The sequence below is a fragment of the Mus pahari genome, chromosome 9 (genome assembly GCF_900095145.1).
Source record: "Mus pahari chromosome 9, PAHARI_EIJ_v1.1, whole genome shotgun sequence".
NCBI classification, from domain to species: domain Eukaryota; kingdom Metazoa; phylum Chordata; class Mammalia; order Rodentia; family Muridae; genus Mus; species Mus pahari.
The window spans coordinates 81,334,844-81,359,205 of NC_034598.1; the positions used below are offsets into that span (position 1 = coordinate 81,334,844).

The 24,362-nt window shown below is 41.8% G+C and overlaps 1 protein-coding gene across 1 annotated transcript in view; it reads right to left on the bottom strand.

Moving 5' to 3' along the window:
* Positions 1-24,362, bottom strand: part of Ntn4 (netrin 4) — a 112,128-nt gene that overhangs the window by 43,414 nt on the left and 44,352 nt on the right. The window contains exon 3 of the mRNA XM_021205039.2: positions 23,176-23,454. Within this exon, the coding sequence (XP_021060698.1) occupies positions 23,176-23,454 (279 nt within the window). The remainder of the gene's footprint in view (positions 1-23,175; positions 23,455-24,362) is intronic.

The window sequence follows — 24,362 nt, forward strand, 5'->3', positions numbered from 1 at the left end:
CAAAAAAAAAAAAAAAAAAAAAAAACCAGAAAAAAGAGAAGGAAACCCCAAACCACCCCCACAAACAAAACAAGACAAAACAGACAGACAAAGAAAATGAAAATGAAAATATCTCCTCTTCATATTTGAAGCTGCACACATAAGAATTTAGGTGAGGCCAAAAATGAGCCATGATTGCCTTTCAGATCCATTGTCAGAGCATAGACCTGGGATAATAAGGTTTCTTGTTATAGGTTCCTTTTGGCTTTCAGAAGTCATGTATCATGTGATTGAGGACACTGGGTATGGTATGAGGAGGTGGGAATCTAGTCACAGAGAGTATCAAGCACAATTAAAAAAAAAACGTTGACTTTATTTTTTAATTATGTATGTATCTGTGTGTCTCTGCATGGGAATGTATACCTGTGAGTGCTAGTATCTGCAGACTCTAGAAGCGGGTACCACATTCCATGAAGCTGGGGTTACAGGCAGTTTGTTGGGAACCAAATATGGGCCGTCTGCTAGAGCAGAATATGCTATTAGCCACTAAGCCATCTCTGCAGCTCCAAGATGTTATAGAATATTTAAATATTAGGAGAACTGTCTTCAATAACCTTTAAATACTCTAGGGTCCTTAAAAAAACAGTAATGTGCTATCAAGGCTTCTTCACACTCTGGATGTTGTTCAACTGTCGGCAGCCAGACACAAGCTGCAGTTCTTTCTGAGCTATCAGAAGATTTGGCTATCTTCTCACCAATGTCAGAAACTCCTGGCATGAGACACAGAAGAGCCATGAGCTTATTTCTTATTTCTTGCCCTATGTAGCACAGATAAAGAAATGAACAGTCAAAGTCTCTGAAGATGGCGCTCCACTTGTCTGTTGCCTATGACTTACAGTAAGTCCTGGTCACTGTTATTTCTCTGTCCTTGGTTTCTCTCTCTGCTTCCTTCCCAGGCTCAGGGGCAGCTTGAGCCATTTTAGAGGCTGGGTTTTTCTAATTATCACCCCCCCCCCATAGCCATGCACTTTGTTATCTGGTGACGATAATCTCCATGGAGCTTCACCATATCAAGAGAGCTAATGTACTTAGGGACTCATGCTAGGTTCCTTGGGGAATGTTTGACACAATTGGCTTCCCACTACTTTCTGAGGAAAAAAAGAAAAGTATAACCACTTTTGGGTCTTTTGTTCAGATTCTACAGAGAATAATAGTGTAAGTCAATGGGAAACGTGTTTTATCATTTCATATTAGTAAATTCCTTAATTTCAAAAATAAAGTAATTTTCTTGCCCATTATATATATGTGTGTGTGTGTGTTTGTAACTATACATACATATATATGCATGATTTTATCATCACCGTTCAGCTTTGAATGTGAGTAGAAAATGAATATTGTTTCATACTGTCATTAAAACTTAAAAACAAAACAAAACAAAACAAAACATGTGTGAAAAGAAAAGATTCTTCGAGCCAAGAGGAATGCATGCTTAGTGGTAGCTGTAGCCGTCTAATGGACCTCTGTTTAATGCTAATAAATTACCTAGAGAGAGGAAAGATGCTGTGTGGCCTCTGAAGACCAAATGGGAAGGAAAACCGATTAATTTCCGAGGGAATAGTATATCCCTTTAAAAAAAAAAAAAGGATTAGCTCCTAAAAGAATGAACTTCTTATGCATGGGAAGAGATGAATTCTAATAACAGGCTGGCCTGTTGAAACCTGCTCTTCTTACATGGAGCAAAAACATGCACAGCAATGCTATACTACAACCTAGGGATAGAAAACACTGCAAGGAAACATGTCTTTCCATTAAAAAAAATAAAATGAAATTCACCCTTTCCAGTTAGAGGACTGCATGTTTTAATTCAACAGAGGTAAGAGATCTGTGGGGAAGAAGGAAGCTTGGAATGAGTTTGGTGGAAAGGAGCTTGAAACATTCTGTCCTAAGGGACAAGAGAGGTTGAAGGGAGTCCCAATTCGTGTTTAATAACACAGACAGGAAGAAGGCAAGGGAGACAAACAACCGTGTGGTTTATTCTCTGGTCTGCACCGGAACACTAGCGAAAACAGCTCGTATCAGAAAGCCTGGGCTGTGTGGATAGGGAAGATGAAAAAGTGATCACAACCCCGGGACAAAAGCCGATTCGTATTTAAGACTGTCCTTTCCATCTTGTTTGAACGCTGAAATGTGTCTCGTAGAGATTCGGTCTTCCAGCCCTAGTGATGTGTCAAGGAGTCCAAAGCTCTTACCCAAATTACACCTTAAAGAGTTTTTGAGAACCCCATCAGCAGAGAAGCTAACTATCTGCTCCTAATCCTACTCAGAGGAGTTGCTTGGAGGAGGAACAGACGGACTTCCTGGAGGAACAGAAAGGAATGTCTTCAGAGGAGAGGAAAGGAGCAGAGGAAAGGAGCCAAAGCCAGACTTTGTCGACTTCACTAATTTGCCAAGACCAGTCCTTGACTGACATTTGGGGGAAAAGCATGAATGGAGGCAATGCAAATTTCTGAAGGAAGTGCTAAGCGGTTCAAGGCGCTCTATGTGAGAACCGAATGCTTATCTCTCTCCGCTAGGTTATAAACCCTTGCAGGGAAGAGTGGCTTCAGTTTCTTCGAGTTTCCTGTAACTAGAGTATAACAGGCTATCAGAAAATATGCACTATTTTTTTCCTTCGGTTGATACATGTTGAGCAGAGCATTGGCAACCTTAGCCATTTGTTTAAAAGTGCTTAGAAGGCTGAGCTAGCTATTGTGAAGTGGGCATGAAATCCCTACAGTTATTTGGGAATTTGGCATGACCAAGGTACTTTCTGTAAAGGCTGTGTTGGTACATACCCGAGTGTCTCTGAGGGACATATGCAACATGGCTCTGCCGTGGGATGACGCCAACACCAGCAACAGTCGTGATTATACTGCACAGCTTTTACAACACGCCATGTGTCATTCTAGGCACCGTATGAATATTAATTAACTTGGTTCACACAAAAGCCTTATTAAAAGGCAGGAATAATAGGTGCAGCCTAGTTTCAGAATGATTAAACCAAGACCCAGAGAGCTTAAATAACTTGCCCAAATGTCAAAGCCTCAAACATCGGTACAATGACTTGAATTCTAGTAGCCTGACTGCAGAGTTCCCCGCCTAACCCCTGAACAATTCTGTTTGTAAGACCCAGAGTGTGGTTGTTGAGGGATCCACTTTGCCCAAGCCTGTTCAGAGTGATCCCTAAATGATGTTGGTGTGTCCCAAACCAGTTTGCCCTTCATGAGCATTTGGGAGCTGGTGAGATGGTCCAAAGGATGCTGCCCACCAAGGCTGTGACCTGAATCTTATCTCTGAAACTCACATGCTGTAAGGAGAGAACCAACTTCTATAAGTTGTCCTCTGACCACCACATTTGTGCTGTGGCATGCATGTGCCTGTATTTAAGTATGCATATGTGTACACATATAACACACACACACACACACACACACACACACACGCATAGAGTATTTCTCAGGACAGAGTTGGCCAGGATTTGTGGTGAAACCAGGAAGTTGAAGATAAGGGGACATAGGAAGATTAGCTGTAATTTCCCACACCTGCTATAATGTCAAGCAAGAAGGGGTGGAGAAGAGCTGAAGAAACTCCTTGGTTTTGCACACAAAACCTTTCTACCTGTGCACTTAAAACACTGGCTCCACATGCCTTTAATTCCAGCATTGAGGAGGCAGAGACAGGTGGTCCTCTGTGAGTTTGAAGCCAGCCTGGTCTATAGAACTCATTCTAGGACAGCCAGGACTACAAAGAAACCCTCTCTTGAAAAAGCAAAGCAAAGCAAAGCAAACCAAACCAAACCAAAACACTAGGTCCTGCTAAGGGAATTTCTAGGCTCCTGAAAACGTTAAGAAGTTTCCAGAGACTCCATTCAGGGCAATGGTTAATATAGATGTTCATCACTGGTCACTATGCTGAAAGTAAGTAACTGTTGAGGGTCTGGCTCTCCATGAGTCATTTATATCATCCTTGTCAGTTCAGGGGATGTTGTTGAAGATGGGGCAGAAAGAATGTGTAAGAGCTGGAGTTCAGGAAGGAGCCCTGTAAAATGCTGTGTCCTGGACACAGCAATCATACCCACAGACTTACCCCAGCAGTGACTATTTGCATAGGACCTGCATGAGACTGGACCAACATTCCAGCGTGGGTGAGGGGCACATAAGGCCCCACCTGTCCCATAGGAGTCCATAGGCAGTTAAAGGTTGCAAGGGAGAAGGAAATCAGTGTCGTAGCCACTGGACATTGCTCTCATTTGACTAAATGGCCCCTATCCATATTCATGCAACCAACTTAATAGAAAGCAATGAGTTACAGAAAACAGTAAGTGAGGAAACTATATGCCCCCCCCCCCTGCTCCCAGTACTCAAGGCAGGTGGGTCTCTGAGTTCAAGGTCAACTTGGTGTAGAAAGTGAGTTCCAGGACAGCCAGGACTACACAAAGAAACCCTGTCTCAAACAAACAAACAAACAAACACCCCCCAAACCCCACACCAAAGCTCCTAAACAAACAAAAAACAACAAAACAAAACAAAAAACCACCCAAAAGGCAAAAAATTATTTATCTATCTGCTTATTCACTTACATGTGTTTGACTGTTTTACCTCCATGTATGTTTACATAACACATACATACATTGTGGCCACTGCTCTTAACAGCTGAGTTATCTCTCTAGCTCAAACACGTTCAGTTTTTTAAAAGCCAAATGAAAGGACTTAATTAATCTCATTGTTTTAAGATATGGTATTGGCTCAGTACTATGGGGTTTTGTTTGTTTGTTTGTTTGTTTGTTTTGTTTTTTAATTAGTGAACAGAACAGTTTAAATGTCAGGCTCTTCTGTAATGTGCTTCTTTCTCTGCTTTGTAGAGAAAAGAATAACTTTCTGGAAGAGCAAGCCTCTTCTGAGGCCGGGGCTCAGCAATACTTTTATTGGTAGCTCTGGACTGCAGGTCCCAGACAGCCTTCATTTGGGAAGCTCATTCCCTGAAGGTTTCTTTGCCTCATTCTGTATATAATTAGCCAGATTCCTTCTGCTGGAAAAAAGTTGTGAAGAAAAACTCTTATATGTGGGAGGGGAAACCCCATTTGCTAAGAATCCTATCTACTGAAGTCTGCTGGGTTGATTGTGAGTTTTATTATTATTGAGTAGCTTCATATTCCTATAAGTTGTAGAAAACCCATGATTCGAATGTTTCTTACACAGAGAAGCGCAAATCAGTCGTGTTAGGGAATGAACTGTGTTGAAAGTGACATTTCAACTTACTATGTAGCCCAGGCTTGCCTCTATGTCAAAGCAAGCCTCCTGCCTCTGCCTGCTGGTGAGATGATAGATCTGAGCCACTGTGCCCAGCTCACTTCAGCATTCCATGTGTCTGTATTTGCCTAAATATGTATATTTTTTAACTTTCATTTGACTTGTTATAATGTCTTACTGGTTCTGACAAATTTCCATTTTATGTCTGTAAAGTAATTGTTTTGTTTTGTGGCTCTAGGGTTTGAAGACAGGGTCTGGCAATTGCCAGGTTAACACTAGATTACAGACTCAGGTTGTCTCTGTCTATCTGTCTGTCTGTCTATCTGTCTGTCTTCTACCTGCCTGTCTTTTTACTGTCTCTTTCTGTTTGTCTATCTGTCTGCCTGCCTGCTTGCCTATCTCTTTCTCTGGCGCTGTCTCTGTCTCTGTCTCCCTGTCTTTTTACTGTCTCTTTCTGTTTGTCTATCTGTCTGCCTGCCTGCTTGCCTATCTCTTTCTCTGGCGCTGTCTCTGTCTCTGTCTCTCTCTTTCTCTTCATCTTCTCTTCTCCCACTTTCCTACCCTCCTCCTTCATTATTTCCTCTTTTTTTCCTTTTTTTTTTTCAAGGATCCTTGAAGCCAGACATGGTGGTTTGTACCTACAGTCTCAGCTCAGCTACTTGGGAGGCTGAGGCAGGAGGACTGAATCAATAAAACCAAAAATAAAACCAAAACAGCCTGGGACATATTGTGAGATTCTATCTCTGAAGAATAAGAATAACAGAATGGCTGAGTGTGTTGTGTACAGCCGGAAACCCCGGCATTCTGGGAGGTTGAGGTGGAGAGACCAGAAGTTCTAGGTCAGCCTGGCTGTGTAGAAAGCTCTGGGTCTGCCAGGGCTACATAGCATAGACCCAGCCTAAATAAATAAATAAATAACAAAAAGGAAAAAATAACCTTAAGAATTTACTTCTAAAGATAGAATTTTCAACATGGTTTATAAAGATAAATGAATTTTCAATGTCTTATATTTTATAAAGACCTGATAGTTTTCCCAGTTCAGTATTACCAGGCACTTGATTTTCCTTCTTGCTATATTTCCTTGCCTATTATTTGCTACAAAAATGCAAATAATCTCATTGAACTAGAAAGTGCAGTGCCTAGAAGGCTTGTGAAAAGGACCTTTAGATAAGACCATGTGACTGCTGATTTAGGAGGGGACCTCCCATCCCCTTACTTCCTTCGTTGCCCAGAACTGTTGATTATTTGTTTTTTTGCTTCCAGGGGATTAAAAAAATATTTCTGAGTGCTAAGTTAAAAATTATTCTGTCTACAGGTAAGCTATTTGACTAAGTCATACAAGTGAATTGGGCAGGTGTGTACACACCATCTGGCTTTAGATCTGCATGAAGGCAATGGTGACAAGAGTATCGCCTGCCCTTCCTGTATTGGTCCTTGTTACAATGTATCTGAAGCAACATTGCTTCTGGATATGAAGTTGGCCCCCTACCAGCGGTTCTCAACCTTCCAATGCTGTGACCCTGTAATACTCCTCAGGTAATACCCCCAACCATAAAATCATTTTCATGGTGACCTCATAACTGTGACTTTGCTACTGTGATGAATCGTGATGTAAATATTTTTGGAGGTAGAGGTTTGCCAAAGCACCCTTGACCCAACCCACAGGTTGAGAACCACTGAATACCCTCCTGAACAACCTCTATTTCTTCAACCGCAGATTTAAAACAAAAGATGATTTTTTAAAAGGTGGATAGATATTGCTACATTTTTTTCTGCACTCTCCTAATAGGGCTGTACTAGAAAGCCCCTCAACAGACAGCTAATTGTACAAACCTTTCAAGCCAAACTCTTGCCTGGCCACCAAGCTCACTCAGTTCCGGGGACAGCAGCTAATGGCCACTCCGCTCCCTTTGTATGCTTGTCTAGCTGTGTTAGGTTTAACATCACACTTACCTGTTTATATTTTTAACAGTGACTCTGTGACAGCTCACAAGACAGACTCCCCAAGAGCCCCCCCCCCCAAATATCAGAAGTTCCATCTCAAAACAGCGATACCATCAACGTGATTTAAAACAAAAACAAAAACAAAAACAATCCTTCCCACAAATACTTAAAAGTAGCTGTTATGATGTAATCTCTGAGGAAAGAAAAGGAAGATCTCAATTTCAGTTTCTCAATACCCATTTAACTTTCACAGTCTCAGAAGAGAATAGCTAAGGTGGAATTAACAACATGCCTCGTCCCGTGTGCTGCTGAGTCTCCCACCGGATTAGGCAAGAAGAACACAGAGCTCAAGAGCAGAAAATGAATGGAACTCATTTTGTAAGCGATTTCTGTGTGAGGTGCGGTGGTTTGACGTGAGCCTGAAGGGAGGTTTTGTAGGGTCTTGCTCCATGTCTTTTAGGATTTAGATGAGTTTTTATAATGAGTTGGGGGCCAGGTAAATTGTATGAGAACGTGGTGGGTTATCAAGGACTTTTCACTCAATGACACTTGTTCAGTGTGCTCGAGTTGCTTGTTGTCAAGGAGAGCTCCTAGCTATAGACTACTTTGCATCCGCTCACAGCCCCTCCCCCCTTCTTAATTCATTCTCCTTCACATTAACCACTGCTTTACTTCTTTCTTGACAGCTCTGCCTGTCACTCAGTACTCTATACAGTGCGGAGGGTGTTACAAAAGTTGACTTGTTTAAGATAAATGAGCCCCGGATTGTAGCTCAAGAAGCTAGTTGCTAGGGCATGTTTCCTTCCATAGTTTCTGTTGTTGAATTACTTAATTCAGAGGCTTCTCTTCCTACTGGAAAATGGCCTGTCTCCGTTTCGTAAAAGGCAATCTTCTTTTTTTTTTTTTTTTTTTTTTTTTTTTTAAGCACAGGTATATGAAAGATTAAGGTAGAAGCAATTTGCTGATTGGTTTGCTTGGGGGTTCTGACAGAGCCACTAAAAAAAAAATCTGTGATCATCTGAAGGTGACCAGAAACAGCAGCCACAGCAGCTACGGGTTGCAAAAGCATTAGTTTTCTTCACAGAGCATCCTTCTTTGCCTCATGGGTTTGTTTGAGGGTGGCTTTTGGAACGACTCTGATCTCTTTGGAGGTAACATCCCCCAAAACGTTGTTATTTTCATCATTTCTAGGGTACAGCACAGTGGTTTGCCAGTTTAGTTGAGATGTTGTACAAGCACTAACTTGATGGTAGAGCTTTTCATTGTTCCAGAGAGAACATGATAAAGTGGGCACGCCCCCATTTTTCTGAGCCTTAGCACTTGACAACGGCCAATTGATTTTTGCCTTTACGGATTTTCTCCCTTTGTACTTTTCATATAGAAAGGAAAAAACTATAACATGGGCTTTTGTGGCTGGCTTCTTGTGCTCAGTTTAATGCTTACAGGATCTAGCTTCGTTGAAGCATATATTAGAACTTCGTTCTTTTTAATGGCTGGCTAATATTCCATTTCACAGATACACTATATTTTGTTTATGTGTTCATAAGTTGGTGGATATTAGGGTCATAGCAACTCACAAATAGTGCTGCCTTGAACATTCGTGTTCAAGATTTTATAGGAAGATTTTATATTGCCAATCCATTTGAGTGTCTGGGGGGGGGAGCAGAATTTCTAGATCATATAATAACTGCCTGAGGACATGCGGAATTGTTTTTCAAAGCAGCCATGAAATTTTGTCATTTTGCGTTCCCCAGCACTGCATGCACTCCAGGCCCTCACCCACATCTGTGCCTGTTTAGTCTTTCTGGGACAGCTGTGTAATGGATGGAAAGTGGTACCTCCTGGTTGTTTCTGGTTTGCCTTCATCTAAATGACTAAAGATACCGAGAATCTCTCCAGTGCACACTGACCCTTTGTGTTTTTTCTTTAGAGAAATGTCTGTTTAGATGATTTGCTCCTCTAAGAGCTAGATTGGTCTTCTCTTGTTGATGAACTGTGAGAACTCTTTTCATATGGTATGAATTGGTATATAGTAGAAACTTATAGAAAGATGACTTAAAAGGATTTTTTGGCCATTCTTTTAAACCTTTTTCACTTTCTTGACAGTGTTTTTTCACATAGCAGTTTTTGACTTTGATGAAGTCAAATGTATTTATTTTTCTTTTATTTAATTTTTTTCTGAGACACATTCTCTCTATGTAGCCTTGACTGTCCTGGAACTTGCTATGTAGTCTAGGCTGGCCTCAAACTCATAAAAATCCATCTGTCTTAGCCTCCTGAGTGCTGGCATTAAAGGTGTGCACCTCCATGCCTGACTTGCTGGCTTACTTTATTGATTGATTGATTGATTGATTGACTGACTGATAGATTGTTATTTGTGCTTTTGAGTGTCACACCTCACAAAGCATCCTCTAATGTAAAGTCACAGCTAACCCGTGTTTCCTTTTAAGAGTTTAGGATTTTAGCCCTGAGTTTAGATATGCTGGGTCATTTTAGTTACCTCTTAAGCATGGTGCATGGTAGAGGTCCAAATATATTTTATGACTGCCTCACCACTTCTTGAAAAGACTGTTCTTTGTTACTGAATAGTATTTTGTTGTTGTTGTTGTTGTTGTGTTATGTTTTGTTATTTTATGGTTTTGTTTTCTGAGATAGGGTCTCAGGCTCTCTGCAACTGGAACTTTAGGCCACTGAGCATGGTCATGTGTTCCAGATCTACCAATCTGAGTGCCTTTTCTCTTGGATTCTGTACTAATTGCCTAGGCTGGAGTTTCTAGCACAACTTAAACAGGCAATAAGAACGACCATACTTGTTTGTTCTTAATAGTGGCGGGATAGCCCTGGTTTTCACCATCATGTCCGCTGTCCAATGTAGATGACCTTCACTGCGCTCAGGGTGGCCTCCCCATTCCTAGTTTACTGAGTAATTTTCCTCGCTACTTATGAGATGATGTTGGATTTCCGTCAAATGCTCTCCCCACACCTATGAAGAGGATTAGAGAGGTCTTGCCTTTTGTTTATGATTACGGCATATTACATTGGTTGATTTTCCAATGTTAAACTAACTCTGAGTTTCAAATTGTAGAGTCATTCTGCATCTGAGTTAGAATAAACCTGCATAAACAAGAACATGCTATTCTCTTTTTTCCTTAAAAAAAAGTATAACTTCTTTTTTTAATAGGTGCAAATTTTTCTAATAGTGCAAAGCCTAGGCAAAAATATTAAAAGGTTTATCTTAATTAGAAACACAAATTTCTATAGTATGAAACTGATAGCGAATAGGAAAAAGAATTTTAAAATTACCTAGTACAATAAATTAAGTACAAACCAGTATTATATGTTATATTGAGGATAGAAGGTGTATTTAAGACAATTTATGCCTTCATATTAATAAATTATTCTGTCTTTTTAAAGAAGTTCTACAACTTCTGGGGGCCAGAGAAATGGTCTGACCCCCAGGTTTTAGAGTGTTTGCTGCTCTTTTTGAGGAGCTGGAACTGGGTCCCCAACATGCACACTGAGCAGCTCACAAAGACCTGAAACTCTGGGTTGAAAGGGTCCAATGTGCTCTTCTGGCCTCCATGAAAAACTCCCTCCCACCCTGTGCACACACACACATCACAGGGGAGAAAGTTAAAAAAGGCTAGAATGGAGTGTTATAATTAAATCCATTAGAGATTAAATCAAAATAAACCCTTTTGTTGTTTTTTGATAAACCAAGAAAAATCACATTAAAAATGTCCCAAGGATTCGGGTTCCAGCTCTACCCTGAGAAATAGCTTAAGACCAAGAATGGCTCCGGATCAAAGTGTGTTCTGTGGGTGTATGGAAATGTCACAGTGACCATTATTTTGTTCAATTGATACATTTACACAACAACAAAAGCACAAGAGAAGGAAAAACAATGGCAGTATCAGAAATTGGCTACATAGTTTTCCTTTATATCCTTTGAAGGCAATCTAGTAGTTAGAAACACTTAAGAAGATTTAGTACTCTCTGAAGGAGTATGCCTCCATCATCATCAGGATCTCCATGCTTATATGGCTTTTAAATGAGAGAACTTACTCTCTTTGAGATGATCCTAAAATATATTTTGGATTTTATGTGTTGCTTTTATACTATATAATCAACTGACAATAATAAGCAGTCTATATGAAACTCTAGTCTAACAGTTCTCAACCATCGTAATGCTGGGACCCTTTAGAACATTTCATGTTGTGCTGACCCCCAACCATTAACATTATTTTTGTTACTGTTTCATATCCATAATTTTGATATTGTTATAAATCATAATGTAAATATCTGATATGCAGGATATCTGATATATGACTTTCAAAAGGGTCCTGACCCACAGGTTGAGAACCACTGCTCTAGGGACATGGGCTCTCTTCTTACCATTATGTGTTACAGAGAAAACGAAACACTTGTAGTTAGATACAAGGAATTCTTAATTCCTCAATAATCATAGACAAGGTCTTTGTAACAAAATGTGGCTTCCTGTTTATAAAGATGACATAAATATTGACCCTATTTATTTCTTAAGAGGACTAAAAGAGAAAAATATGTATGTATGTATGTGTGTGTGTATGTATTATGTATGTATGTATGTATGTATGTATGTATGTATATGTATGTATGTATAGAGTTGGTCTGGTGCTATGTATTCAAATGCTCCATACTGGTCCCCAAGATCTGGTTGCCCACCCCAAGGAGATACTTATGTACACCAAAAGATGCTATATAAACCTTGTGCCCCAAGTTACCCCTGATTGGTTAATAAAGATGCCTACATCCTGGGCTGGGCAGAGCCTGGCTTCATGTCTCAAGCAGGATCCAGGAGGAGAGTGAGAATGAAGGAGAAGGAAAGTTGTCATGGGATAGGTGGATGGTGAGCACACAGCCCTAAGGGCCAGCCTGCTGGAGTAGGAACATCCCATGTGGAACATGGCAAGTGCTATCTTAGGGACCCCCACAGGGAAGTAGACAGACTAGTGTAGTGTAATGCTTATTATAAATGCTTATTTTATACTTATTATAAATCTAAATGTTTTTGTGTCTTTTATTTGGGAACTATATGATCTAAGTGGAGTAGAAACCTATAATAAATAAAGACAACAACGAACTGTCACAAACCCCAGAATAATAATAACCACAACATATGTATGTATGTGTGTGTGTATATCTATCTATATATGTCATATATGTGTATATATGACATATATGTATATATGTTTGTGTGTATCATATGCATATATATATGACATCATCAAGGCTAGCCATCATAGTTAATATTAACATTATTCTTTTAAATGAATCTCTTAATTTTCAAATGCCATTAATTCAGTCATATATTGATTCAGAATTAATGTTGTTTTGTTTTTTTTTTTTGTTTGCTTGTTATTTATTTATTTGCAACAGGGCCTCACTAACTCTGGCTGTCCTAAAACTAACTGCATAGATCAGGCTGGCCTTGAACTCACAAAGATTCGTTTGTTCTGGCTCCGGAGTGCTGAGATTAAAGACATGCACCACCACACTGCACTTCATCCAGAATTTTTTTAAACATACCATATACCAGAGAGTATGAATGGCCGAGCTTTTGCTGTGAAAGCAGGTATTTTAGCAGATAGGGAGAGCAGGGTGTGGAAGTGATTAGCTATAACGCAGTGAGGTAAAGGGTGTAGTGGTAATAGTAATAATGGAAAATAATGTTCCACTCAAACGGGCTGTGGGAAACTGGAAGAATTACTGGAAATTTGTGAAAAGGCTCTAATAACCCAATTATCTGACAAAGGGTGTAATTCTTAATTTTTGCACAGTATCAGAAGTAGGTAGAAAGCTGCACACTTTAATAAAAGCCCTGTTCCTGGGACATTCTGAGCTCACCGTGAGCATTATTCCACGCCTGGCAGTGCTGCCTTTAGAGATGAGAATATTTCTTATGAATGTCATAATTGTTAGTATGGTATGTAAAACATTCGATAGTGAAACAGATATAGTCAGTTTCTCCCATCTGGGTACTAACCATACCTGACCCTGCTTAACTCCTGCTTAACATAGTTGGGTGCGTTTACATTACTATATTACATTAGTATAGCCATGTATAGTCACTTCCTATTGCTAGCACGTGAGCTCTGTTAAAGCTAGTAGTTTACTTTGCTTTTGAAAGCACAATTTCCAGGGCTTATGCCTATAGTCCTGACTCTTTGAGAAGCTGAATCAAGATCACTTTAGCCCAAAGTTTAAGGCTAGACCTTGTCACTCCCAAAATTCTATAATCACGGGGCTTTTTGTTTGTTTGTTTGGTTGGTTGGTTGGTTGGTTTCTTCTTATCTAAAGAATTAGACAGAGAAGCTAAAATGGTATCAGATTTCTATATTACTTACATCATATATTATAGCCTATATCCTTACCTGTGCTTTATTTTGTTGCATTATATATTTATATTGCTAGGCTGTAACTCAGCTGCAGTCTCAGTTACATTATAGAAGTATAATGAGTGTCAAAATTAACGCATTCTGTAATTTAAAATGGGTGTATTGTCAGGAGGCTGAAGTGGGAGGATTGTGAGTTTGGGGTCAGTTGTATAGTGAGTTCTGGGCCAGCCTGGGCTACACAGCAAAACCCAGCTTCACAAGTGGAAAAAAAAAAAAGACTTTTATTTTTACAAAATAATATATGTGTGTGTATATGTGTGTGATCATGTGTCTGCACATGTATGAGTGTGTAAGTATGTGCACATGTATGAATGTATGCTCATATATGTGAGTATTTGTGTGCATGTGTGTGTGTTCCTGTACATGTGTTGTGTGTGTGTGTTTGTGTGCTCATGTGTGTGAGTGTGTATGGGTGTACACATGTATGTATGTGTGTATAAGTTTATGTGTCTGATCAATGAAAATTCTCTTTGAAAGTGGGAATGAGGACTTACATTGCAGCTTATCTTCTGGATGAAGTTAGTAGAGTGGGAGACTAGGCCTTGCAGGCATGGGAGCAATTCCAGGTTCTTAGCTATCTACAATATGGACTGCAGAATGCCCTGTTGGAAGGATTCATGAGAAAATTTCCAAAATGAGATACGCTTTAACTATTATGGGATACTTTAAAGAAAGGAAATGCCAGATTTGCCGTGTTCCTTCCCTAAGTTTAAACTGTTACAGACTCATTCTATATCTCTCCAGCCCCGATTTTTGACCCCAATATACACGCTCCGCTTTCTTCAACTCATGCTCGTGCGAAGGAGAAGGAGCATTTTGGAGACTGTCCACCTCAGGCCTCCACGGGCTTTTATATTTCACCCTTAGAGGCAGCTGCTATGACGTCAGCGTCCTAGCTTTTGGGCATTTTTATCCTCTTAACTTACCTCGCTGTGAAATAACTAAAGGTCTATAAGTAAACACGTTAAGTATTCTATGAGAACTCTTGCAAGAAGTCCCACAAGGAATTCTTTTGTGAGTGTGGATCAGTGTTTAACGCTTCCGAGTTTGAAGACTTCGTAATCAGTCATCACTTGGAGTGGCTACTGGGTGTTAAGGGACTGCTGGTGAAGCTGTCTTATAAGGCAAGGGTGTTGAAACAAGAAAGTTAAGACTTCCCCACCCTGTCAGGAGAAGGGGATGGGGGATGGGGACAGGGACTCTGTGAGGGGGAGATGAGGGGGCAGCCATTGGGATGTAAAAGAGAGCGAGAAGGGGGGTAAGGGGAAGAGGGAGAGGGAGACAGGGAGAGGGAACAGTCTTACACTAACTGGGCAAAATGGGAAAGCTTTTTGTATCCTCAATGTTGGGAATACATCTTGATCATTCATGCTGGTGACAGGATTTCCTATTCGTCCAGATCTTTGGGTGACAAATGAAACAAGCTGGTGGCTCTTGCTTTTTATCAGCAGGAAAAAAAAAAAAAAAAGATTTAGAACCACAGATGGAAGGAAAGGCTATTAGAGCCAGAAAACCCTCCTCCTAATGAACTGAGAGGTAGCCATTAACCTAACCTCTAAAAGACAGCCAGGCGTAAATTATTTACTTTGTAGATTATCCAAAGTTACCACTTACACTCTTCCTCTGTGTCTTTGAATGGATGGAAAAGAAAGATCAATGCTAATGTAGGGTTCCATGTTTAAATGTAGATAGCATGGATAGGCTTCCTATTTCTATAAGAATCCTTTCAATAAAACTTTATTTATTTATTTATTTTAATTAGGCTCACGTGGTGGTGCAAATTTTTAATCCCAGCACTTGGGAGGCAAAGGCGGATCTTTGTGAGTTTGAGGCCAGCCTGGTCTATCTGATAAGGTCCAAGTCAGTCAGGAGACAGGAAACAGTGTAAAGAACCTGAGTCTGAATAACTGCTCTGTGATTATGACTTCAGAAAGGAAATCCCTCTTCTACGTTTGGACCTCCGCCTACAGAACAGACATATAAATCTACGTCGAGCATCATGTGGAATGCACATGGGAAGAGCATCACAGAGCACTTAATCTCTCGGCTCTGTTGTGTCCTCACTTGCAACCTTGCTAGGTTTATTCTGCAGTGCATTGCCATAATCCATCTCTTGACCCTGTCTTCATCCCTGTTTTCCTCTCAACCTCCCTCCCTTCTGCACTCTGCTCTTAGCCAGTTAACCCTAGCTGGATGCTTGGCTTTCCTAGAATAACAGGAAGAGGATAAGCCTTGGAGATTGATTGGCAGGTGTGTTGAGTGTGGCTGCCCCCTTACTAGCTTTTGGGAAGTCGGTTTGGTTTCTCTTCTTGAAAGAAATAAGGAGGTTACATTGTACAGCTGTTGTGAAGGTTAAATTCAGTAGCTTGTTATCATGATAGCCCAAGCCTGGCTGCACTACAGCATTTAATAAGTGGTAAATGTTAGTCTTTATAGTTCATGGTAGGATTTTTTTCTATGCTAAAATCTAAAGCAAACTTATAGATGTTCACTTCCAAATATGGATATGTATCTTACTGTAAAAAAAAAAAAAGGATTAAAAAAAATATCTCAACTCAGTCATCTCATTTAATAACATACTGTTTTAAACTTTCAGTTCTTTTCTGTAAGACCTTAAAGATTAAAAAGTTTTCTGATATATATATCACACAGATTATATATATATATATATATATATATATATATATATATATATATATATATATATATCAGAAAACCATATATATGGCATAACATAACATACATATAGCATAACATAACGTATATTTTACAGGCAGGATTTTCTCTTTTTTATTTATTTATTTTTCCTCTTAATTTTGTGTGTATGAGTGTTTTGCCTACACACGTATGTATGTGAACCACATGTGTGACTGGGGCCTGAAGAGACCAGATGAGGGTATTGGATCACCTGGGACTAGACTGTTGTAAGCAGCCATGTAGGTTCTGGGAAGGGAACCCAGGTTTCTGCGTGACAGCCAGGGCTCTTAACCACTGAGTCATCTCTCCAACTCCATGATGGTATTCTTGGCTTATTTATAATACAGGAAATTTTTGAAGGAAGGTGGCAACTATGGACTTAAAACTGTTCTGTATTTATGATACATGAGTTGGGCAAACATGGATGACTGTGCTTATATTCAATTGTAGGAGGGAGGGAGGGAGGGAGGGAGGGAGAGAGAGAGAGAGAGAGAGAGAGAGAGAGAGAGAGAGAGATGTATTGAAATAAAACCACATGAATGATTCTCAAACATACCTCCTCCACAGACCCAGCTGATGTGGTTCCCCAAATCTCAGTGTTCACTCTTAAATTTAGAATAAATCAGTCAAAATACTGACCCTCTTTTAAAATGAGTTTCTCATTATGAAGTTTAAATCCACCCTAACAAGCATAGTTCATGGCACTTAAATAATTCTCCATGGTTCTCAAAGGTCTCTGGTTTTATCCAGTGGATTGGATATTTCAGTTAAAAAGAAAAAAAAATGTTCCATGTTCCTTTTTATTACCATCCATCATCCAACAGCTGTAAAACCCACCAGCTGCTAGAAGAAACAGGAACCAAATCAGCCGTCCACAGCTGTGAAGAGAAGAAACCTTTGGAAAACGTCACATAATTTCTGGGCTCTCAGCAGGCTGGAGTCAAAGTACAGTTTCCCGTGCCACAAAACCCCTAGCCTTGTAAACATGTCAAGTAGCACATACGCTTAGATTTATTTTTGTCTTAACTGGGAAGAAGTGTGGTGGGAAAAACAGCAGAGGTGGCTGAGATCCTGCGATGCGCTAAGAACAGCGAAGAAAGTGTTTACCCTAGTGAGGACACTGGCTATTTCGGTTTGCATTCATTTTCCTGAGACAGCGTTTCCTCACGTAGCTCAGCCTGACCTCAAACTTGGAATCCCCCTGCCTCAGCCTCCTGAGGGCTGGGATCACTGACTTGTAACACCAAGCCTGAAACAATCATACTTTTTTTTTTCTTTTTTCTTTTTTTTTGGTTTTTCGAGACAGGGTTTCTCTGTGTAGCCCTGGCTGTCCTGGAACTCACTCTGTAGACCAGGCTGGCCTCGAACTCAGAAATCGTTTTAATCCTCCCAGTAGCTATGAAAGCAGATCTTATCCTAATTGTATATGAGAGCTGAAATTCAGAGACTGAGGGACTTGGTAAATACGGTATTGAGTCATACTCATGTCTGGTTGGTTGGTGCTCTGCAAGGCGAGGCTCGTGACTAGTCACTGCAATGCTCTGCCTTCCAGAGAAAGAAACTGTTGAGGGAAATGCAGTGGATAAAGGCTAGATGGAGTGGATCCAGGGAGTGGGGGGTAGATGGATGGGGTAGATCCAGGAAGTGGGGAGAGGTGGATGGGGTGGATCTGGGAAGTGGGAGGAGGTGGATAGAGTGGATCCCGGAAGTGGGACAGGGTGGATAGAGTGGATCCCGGAAGTGGGACAGGGTGGATAGAGTGGATCCCGGAAGTGGGACAGGGTGGATAGAGTGGATCCGGGAAGTAGGAGGAAGTGGATGGGGTGAATCCCGGAAGTGGGAGGAGGTGCTGTTCTTTTTGAAAGCCACTTAGAGCTGCCTACTGGAATCTTTCTTCTAAAGACAGAGAATGACCCTATAGTCTTACATAACTTAAGACATAGAGCAGGTGTCATTTTCATTAACTTCCCCAATTCACTTCCATCATCCATTATGAATTCTAGCCAAGGGGCTGGAGAGATGGCTCAGTGGTAAGGAAGCATCGGCTGCACTTGTGGAAGACTGGGGTTTGAGTCCCAGCATCCACGTGGTGTTTCACAACCATCCGGAGAGCCAGTCAGGGGAATCCAACAGGCATCCACGGGACGCACATACCTGCATGCAGGCAGAGCACTCACGCACATAAAACAAAATAAAGCTAATTTAGAAAAATCTTAATTTAGCCTAGAAAATCTGACTTTGTTATAGTGACTCATTCTAGGCACAATAATTGCTCTACGTGAATCAGCTTGGTCTTTAAGTCAGTGGCCTTAGACCTCAGTGAGCCTCCAAGTCTCCTGGAAGCCTTTTCCTCTCAACAGACCCTAGGGTCCTGTTGGCAGGGTTTCTGGTTCAGATCATCAGAGTCCAAGGATTTGCATTGCCTACAAGCCACTCCTATAGAGAAAAAACAGTGTTCTGAAGAGAGTCACTTTGTTTCAAAGATTCATTTATTTTTATAGTATGCACACTGGTGTTTTGGCTGCATGCATGTCTGTGTTGAGGTGTCAGATCCCCTGGAACTGAAGTTACAGACTTTTGTGAGCTGCCATGTGGGTGCTGGGAATTGAACCTGGGTCCTCTGGAAGAACAGCCAGTGCTCTTAACCACTGAGCCATCTCTCCAGTCCCAAGACTCACACTTTTATGAACATACCTATAATAAGGTGGCCTCTAAAGGAATAGCATTTCACCTGGCAGTGGTGGCGCATGACTTTCTTCCAAGTGCTTGGGAGGCAGAGGCAGGCGGATCTCTGGGTTCAGGCCGGATGTCATTCCAAACTCATAAGTTACTAATCCAGTTGTTTTAAGTCACATTTGTATAATAAGTGGTGTTGACACCCACACATCCATGGAGAAACAATTAGCCTTGTGGCTGTGTGTCACCAAGGTCAAGGGTTTTTCTTCTAATGTGCCTTTTGCTCAGCTAAGCAACCTAAGAATTATAACTCAGCAAATCAAAGGAGGCAACCGTTTCCAGACTTAGGATTGTATGTGTGTGGTGTACATGTTCATGTGTGTACAAGCATGTGGCGGTCAGAGATCAACATGGGTGTCTTCCCCAGTTGTTCTCTATCTTTTTTTTTTTTTTTTTTTTTTGAGGCAGAGTCTCTAACCAAACCTGGAGCTCAGCAATTCTCTGGGTTGCCTGGTCAGTGAGGTCCGGGACCCACCTGTCTCTATTCCTCCCTCTGACAGGGTCATAGAAACGTGTATGCCTGGAACCTGGCTTTTCACATGGGCTCTAGGGACCAAAACTCAAGCCCATCTCATGCTTACTCAGCAAACACCGAGCCATCTCCTCAGTCTATGCTTCCAAATTTAAAACGAGTTAAACACCCCTAATCCAAAATTCTGAAATCCTGAATCAGGACTTTCTATGCAGCCGTAAGATAACACAAGTGTAAATTTCCACCTACGTGACAGTTTGGAGGCAAAGCATGGATGGGCGGGAGCTCTCCTGTTAAATGATTCTCACACTCTGGGTATAAGGTCTGAGTCAAATACAAATACATTTCATGTTTGGATTCAAACTCCATTCTCACAATCTATTTACGTGTCTGTGAACTTTTCAAAATCCCAAGTATTTCTGATCTCAAGTGTTTCAGATAAGTGACACTCAGGGTTCACCACCGAGCCTTCACGATCCAGAAAATAATAGGTAAAAGATAAAATTGCACTCAAGCATATATCTGTCCATTTCAGTGTAGACTACTTATGGATTGTCCTGTTCTTAAGGACAGGGATCCTGGTGACACCAGATCCCCAAACACTGACAGTCTCTGCCCCTTGCCCTGGTTAGGCTCCAGGTTTGGCTTGGCCTGGCTTGGCTCAGTCAGGCACATGCTTAGTTAAGGTGAATGGGTTTCCCCACTGCAGCAGAAACTCAGAGACACCAGAAACTAGGACCATTTTCAAATGAAATCAATTTCAACTTCAAGGTAGCCTGAGAGTATCGATTAAACAAGGTCTCGACCCCCAGGATCTCCCTCTAGGGCCTCTCACTCCAGCATCCCTTTGGCATGGACAGACACTCACTATGTGATCTTCCCAATTCAGTTACTCTGCTCCCTTGGGCCTCTGGGTGATTCTCTTGCTGTGGGAATATCGTCTAGAATAATTTTACTTTAAGTTTTCTATAAAGACGTCTGTTAAGTTTGAGTAATTTTTTTTTTTCTGGATGGCTTCCAACAGAGTAAAGAAAATCTTGTAGAAGGTTTCTTTGAGGAAGGGTCACTAAACCTTTGAAAGTTTACAGCCAGATGAAGAAAGAAAAAGAAATACCATTTTCTAATGCATGCACACGAAACCACTGCTCTGGCAAGTTAGTCTGGGCAGTAAGAGATGCTCAATTGTTGTTCGGTTGGTTGGTTTTGGCTTTTCAAGACAAGGTTTCTTCATGTAGCCCTGGCTCTCCTGGAACTTGCTGTGTAGACCAGGTTGGCCTCGAACTCACATAGACCTTCCGGCCTCTGCTTCCTAAATGCTGTGACTGGACTAAAGGCATGTGCCACGAAGCCCGGTGAGAAACTCCGTCGTTTAAAAGGTTATTTATTCTACCAACACGCATTGAGTCTCCCTTCTGTGTCACGTGCTGGGGGCCACAAAGCTAGTGTCTGTTTTTCTGCTCAGAACTCCATTCTGAAGTATTCCTGCACTGCTTGGATGGCAAGTCAGCTGAGGGAGCTAAGGACATGTGGACCTTCCCATAATTCACCAGGATTTAGTGGCAGATATGTATGAACATTCTCCCTCACACACGTTTTCTAGCGACAGATGTTCCCCCCCCCCAATAGCCCACAGGTAGCATGTATTCTGCTACACCTATAAATACGACCCAGCACAAAAGTAAAAAAAGGGGGGGCTTAGAATATTATGAACTCCCCCCACCCCTGTCTTGTGACGTTGACTTTGCAGGTCTCAAGTATGAGCTTTGCAGAAGACAGCGTTTGGCTGAGAGAAGCCAAAAAGTTGGGCATCCTTGCCAGAGCGGACACTTGTCTCAGAGCATCTGGGTGATTTTCCTTTGAATCGTACCTGAAGAAAAGTGACTGAGAGAAACAAAACTGTTCCACTCTTCGTTTGCAGCAGTGTTAATTCAAAGATCTTTCACTGCCTAGAAACTAGAAGGTACTGGCTACAGGAAAGCTGTACCCCCTCTTTTCAGTTTGGGGGGCACTAACTTCACTTTTAGAAGTAATTGTTTCTATCCTGCCCTAGTCATCTGAGTTACCTTACCCATGATGCCTTGTGCCCCAGCAACTCAGCCCTATTAGCGCACAGAGTCCTGCTAGAGAACCATCCCATGATCTCAGATAGTCCGTCCTACATTAGGACCAGCATAAAGAAGAAACTGTACAATCTACCCTTCCTGCAATGTTACATAGATACTCTGAGTTGTTTTGTTTTGTTTTGAGACAAGGTCTCACTTTGTAGCCCAGGCTGACCTTGAACTTGCAACAATCCTGGCTCAGCCTCCAGAGTGCTAGGATTATAAGCCGACATCCCCGTGCCCAAGTTACTCAGCCTTCTCAATGTAAAGGTCTACCGTTTGGTTTGTTGCTGCTGTGGTTTCCTTTGCTAGGCTTGCGGGTGTATGAAATTAAAGAATTGAGTGCATTCAGGATTCGGATAGCCAGGAGAGAAGAGCACCCTGGAAGACCATCTGCACTGTCTGGGTAAGGAGACCAAAGCACCCAGACATCATGGAATTCTACTCCCCTGTAAAGCACGAGGGTATGACGTTTGCAGGAAAATGGATGGAAGCAGAGGTCATGATGTTAAATGAAGTAAGCCACGCTCATAAAGCTAGTAACATGCTTTCTCTCGTGTGCAGGATCTAGGTTTATATTTATAAATGCATGCATACAGACATTATATGTATACACCTATGTAGGACAGGAGCGTAGAAAGGATTCTATTTGTAGAGAAAAAATTCTAAAGAGAGGGTAAATAGAATAAATGTGACATGAAAGGGGAACTTTGTGGGGGAAGGTGAGAGGAAAACAGCAAGAGGTGGGGGAAGGGTAGAATGGAGGAGGAGGGCTAGCTAAGCACAAAGTGTAAATAAGGACACAGGTGTGAAAAAAGTCACAGTGAACCCTTTTCTACCTGTGCTCTGATATTTACTTACTGAGCACCTGTTTCTAGCTCAGGGAACACGCTGGGTCCTGTGATATGGAGATCCTGAAAACAGATGCCCAGCTCACCGGAAGTTACAGTCTCCACGGGACACCACAGGTGGCATTGTGGGGTGAGCACAGAAGGATTTACAGGGAAAGGGAGGGAAAGGAGGGCATTCCTGTTCTGTGAACGCAGAAGTAGGAGAGGTTAACTCTGCCTCTGGGTAAAGGGAGTTCAGGCTCCTCACAGAGAACTAACTGCTGGATACTGAATCGAGGATGAGGATCTTGTTTTCCATAATCTCAACAATGGTTCCTCTTTGCCGCAGCCACAGGTGGCTAGTGTGTGAGAATGCTGTAAACAGGATCTTGCCAAGTTCTCAGTACTGCTCACTTTATACTTTAGATGCAAAGGTCACAGCATTAAAACAAACAAACAACCCTGGATATTTCTAAGGAATCTAGTTATCATACTTGAGCATGATTCCAAAAATTGAAATTTCAAACACAAGTGAATAGTACTTTTGGGGTGAGTAGTGAGCTGGGGGGACGCCGCGGGAGGGGGGCTAGCAGAGAAGGAAACCAGAAGCACCCTGAGGGGAGCCAGGGGATTTAAGACTATAGTCCCCAAAGCCGAAGGTAACTTCCACCTTCCGTTTGTTTTGCCTACCACGTGGAACGCTCCCCGGGCCTTGGCAGGTCTGAAGCCCTCCACAGGTAAGCACTGGTCAGCGTGGCCATTGCAGAAGCAGCTGCCCTTGACGATGAAGTCATAGACTGCGTAGTGCGTAAAATGGTGAGGCTTCGCGTTCAAGTCGTTTATCTGACAAGGGCAGGACTGTCGCTTGAGCAGCTGCACGCGGAGGTTGGTAATCTTCAGCTGCTCCTGCACTTTGGCACTATAAGGGTTTTCTATGTCGTATGGTGGGGACAGGGCTCTGAAAATAACCTGCGAAGAGAAGAAAACACCATGTGTGGGTTTGAGTACAGGCTAGTGGGCACGCCCCGGATTGTTTGCGCGGTGCAGTCTGGGTTTGATTTATACCTTTCTTTATCGGCGGGTGATAAGATAACCAGTGGCTTTTAGACCTTGATCACACCTGGAGAAGGGCCACCCTGTTATTTTAAGGCACAGGTGTGCTGTCTGTCGGAGGACAGCTGGGAATGGTGTACAATCAACCAACAGAGCTTTGGTTCTTGAGATGAAGGTGGCCCGTCAGAGATCGTGAGAAGAGATTCTGGGCAGAAGAAACAGCCAGCTTCCCGGCCGGCCCTGCAGCCAAGCCTAGCTTGACTTATTTCAGGGGCAGAACAATAAATAGCCCAGGCATGGTGGCAAAATAGGAGTGAGGCAGGAGGATCACATGAGCCGAGAGTTCAAGACCAGCCAGGGAAACATAGAGACCCTGGGTCAAAACCAAGCTAACAAGATCAGTGTGACTGGAGACCAGTGACCAAGGGAAGAGTGACTGGGGAGATCGGAAAACAAATGGCAGATAGATATGCAGAGAGGGAGGCCTTGGAAGGCTGTGGTGGGGTCACTTGTGCGGAGCCAACGGGAGGGTCTAGCTACACATTCAATCGGAATCACTCCTTGTTCTAAAGAGGTAGTGTCATTGTACAAGTAAGGGCAGTGATTGTAGGGGAATGTGTACTTAGCACAGGGAGGCCCTGGGTTTGATGCCTACCACTTCAGTAAACAAATACCTAAATCCTCAGAAATCAAATAGGAGGACCAATTGGGAAGCAGCTATAAAGTCAAGACCCAGGGTGGCCTTGTATTTCTGAGTGAACTTTGACCCTTCCAAAGACCTAATCGATCTTTGCTAAAAAAAAAAAAAAAAAAAAAAAAAAAAA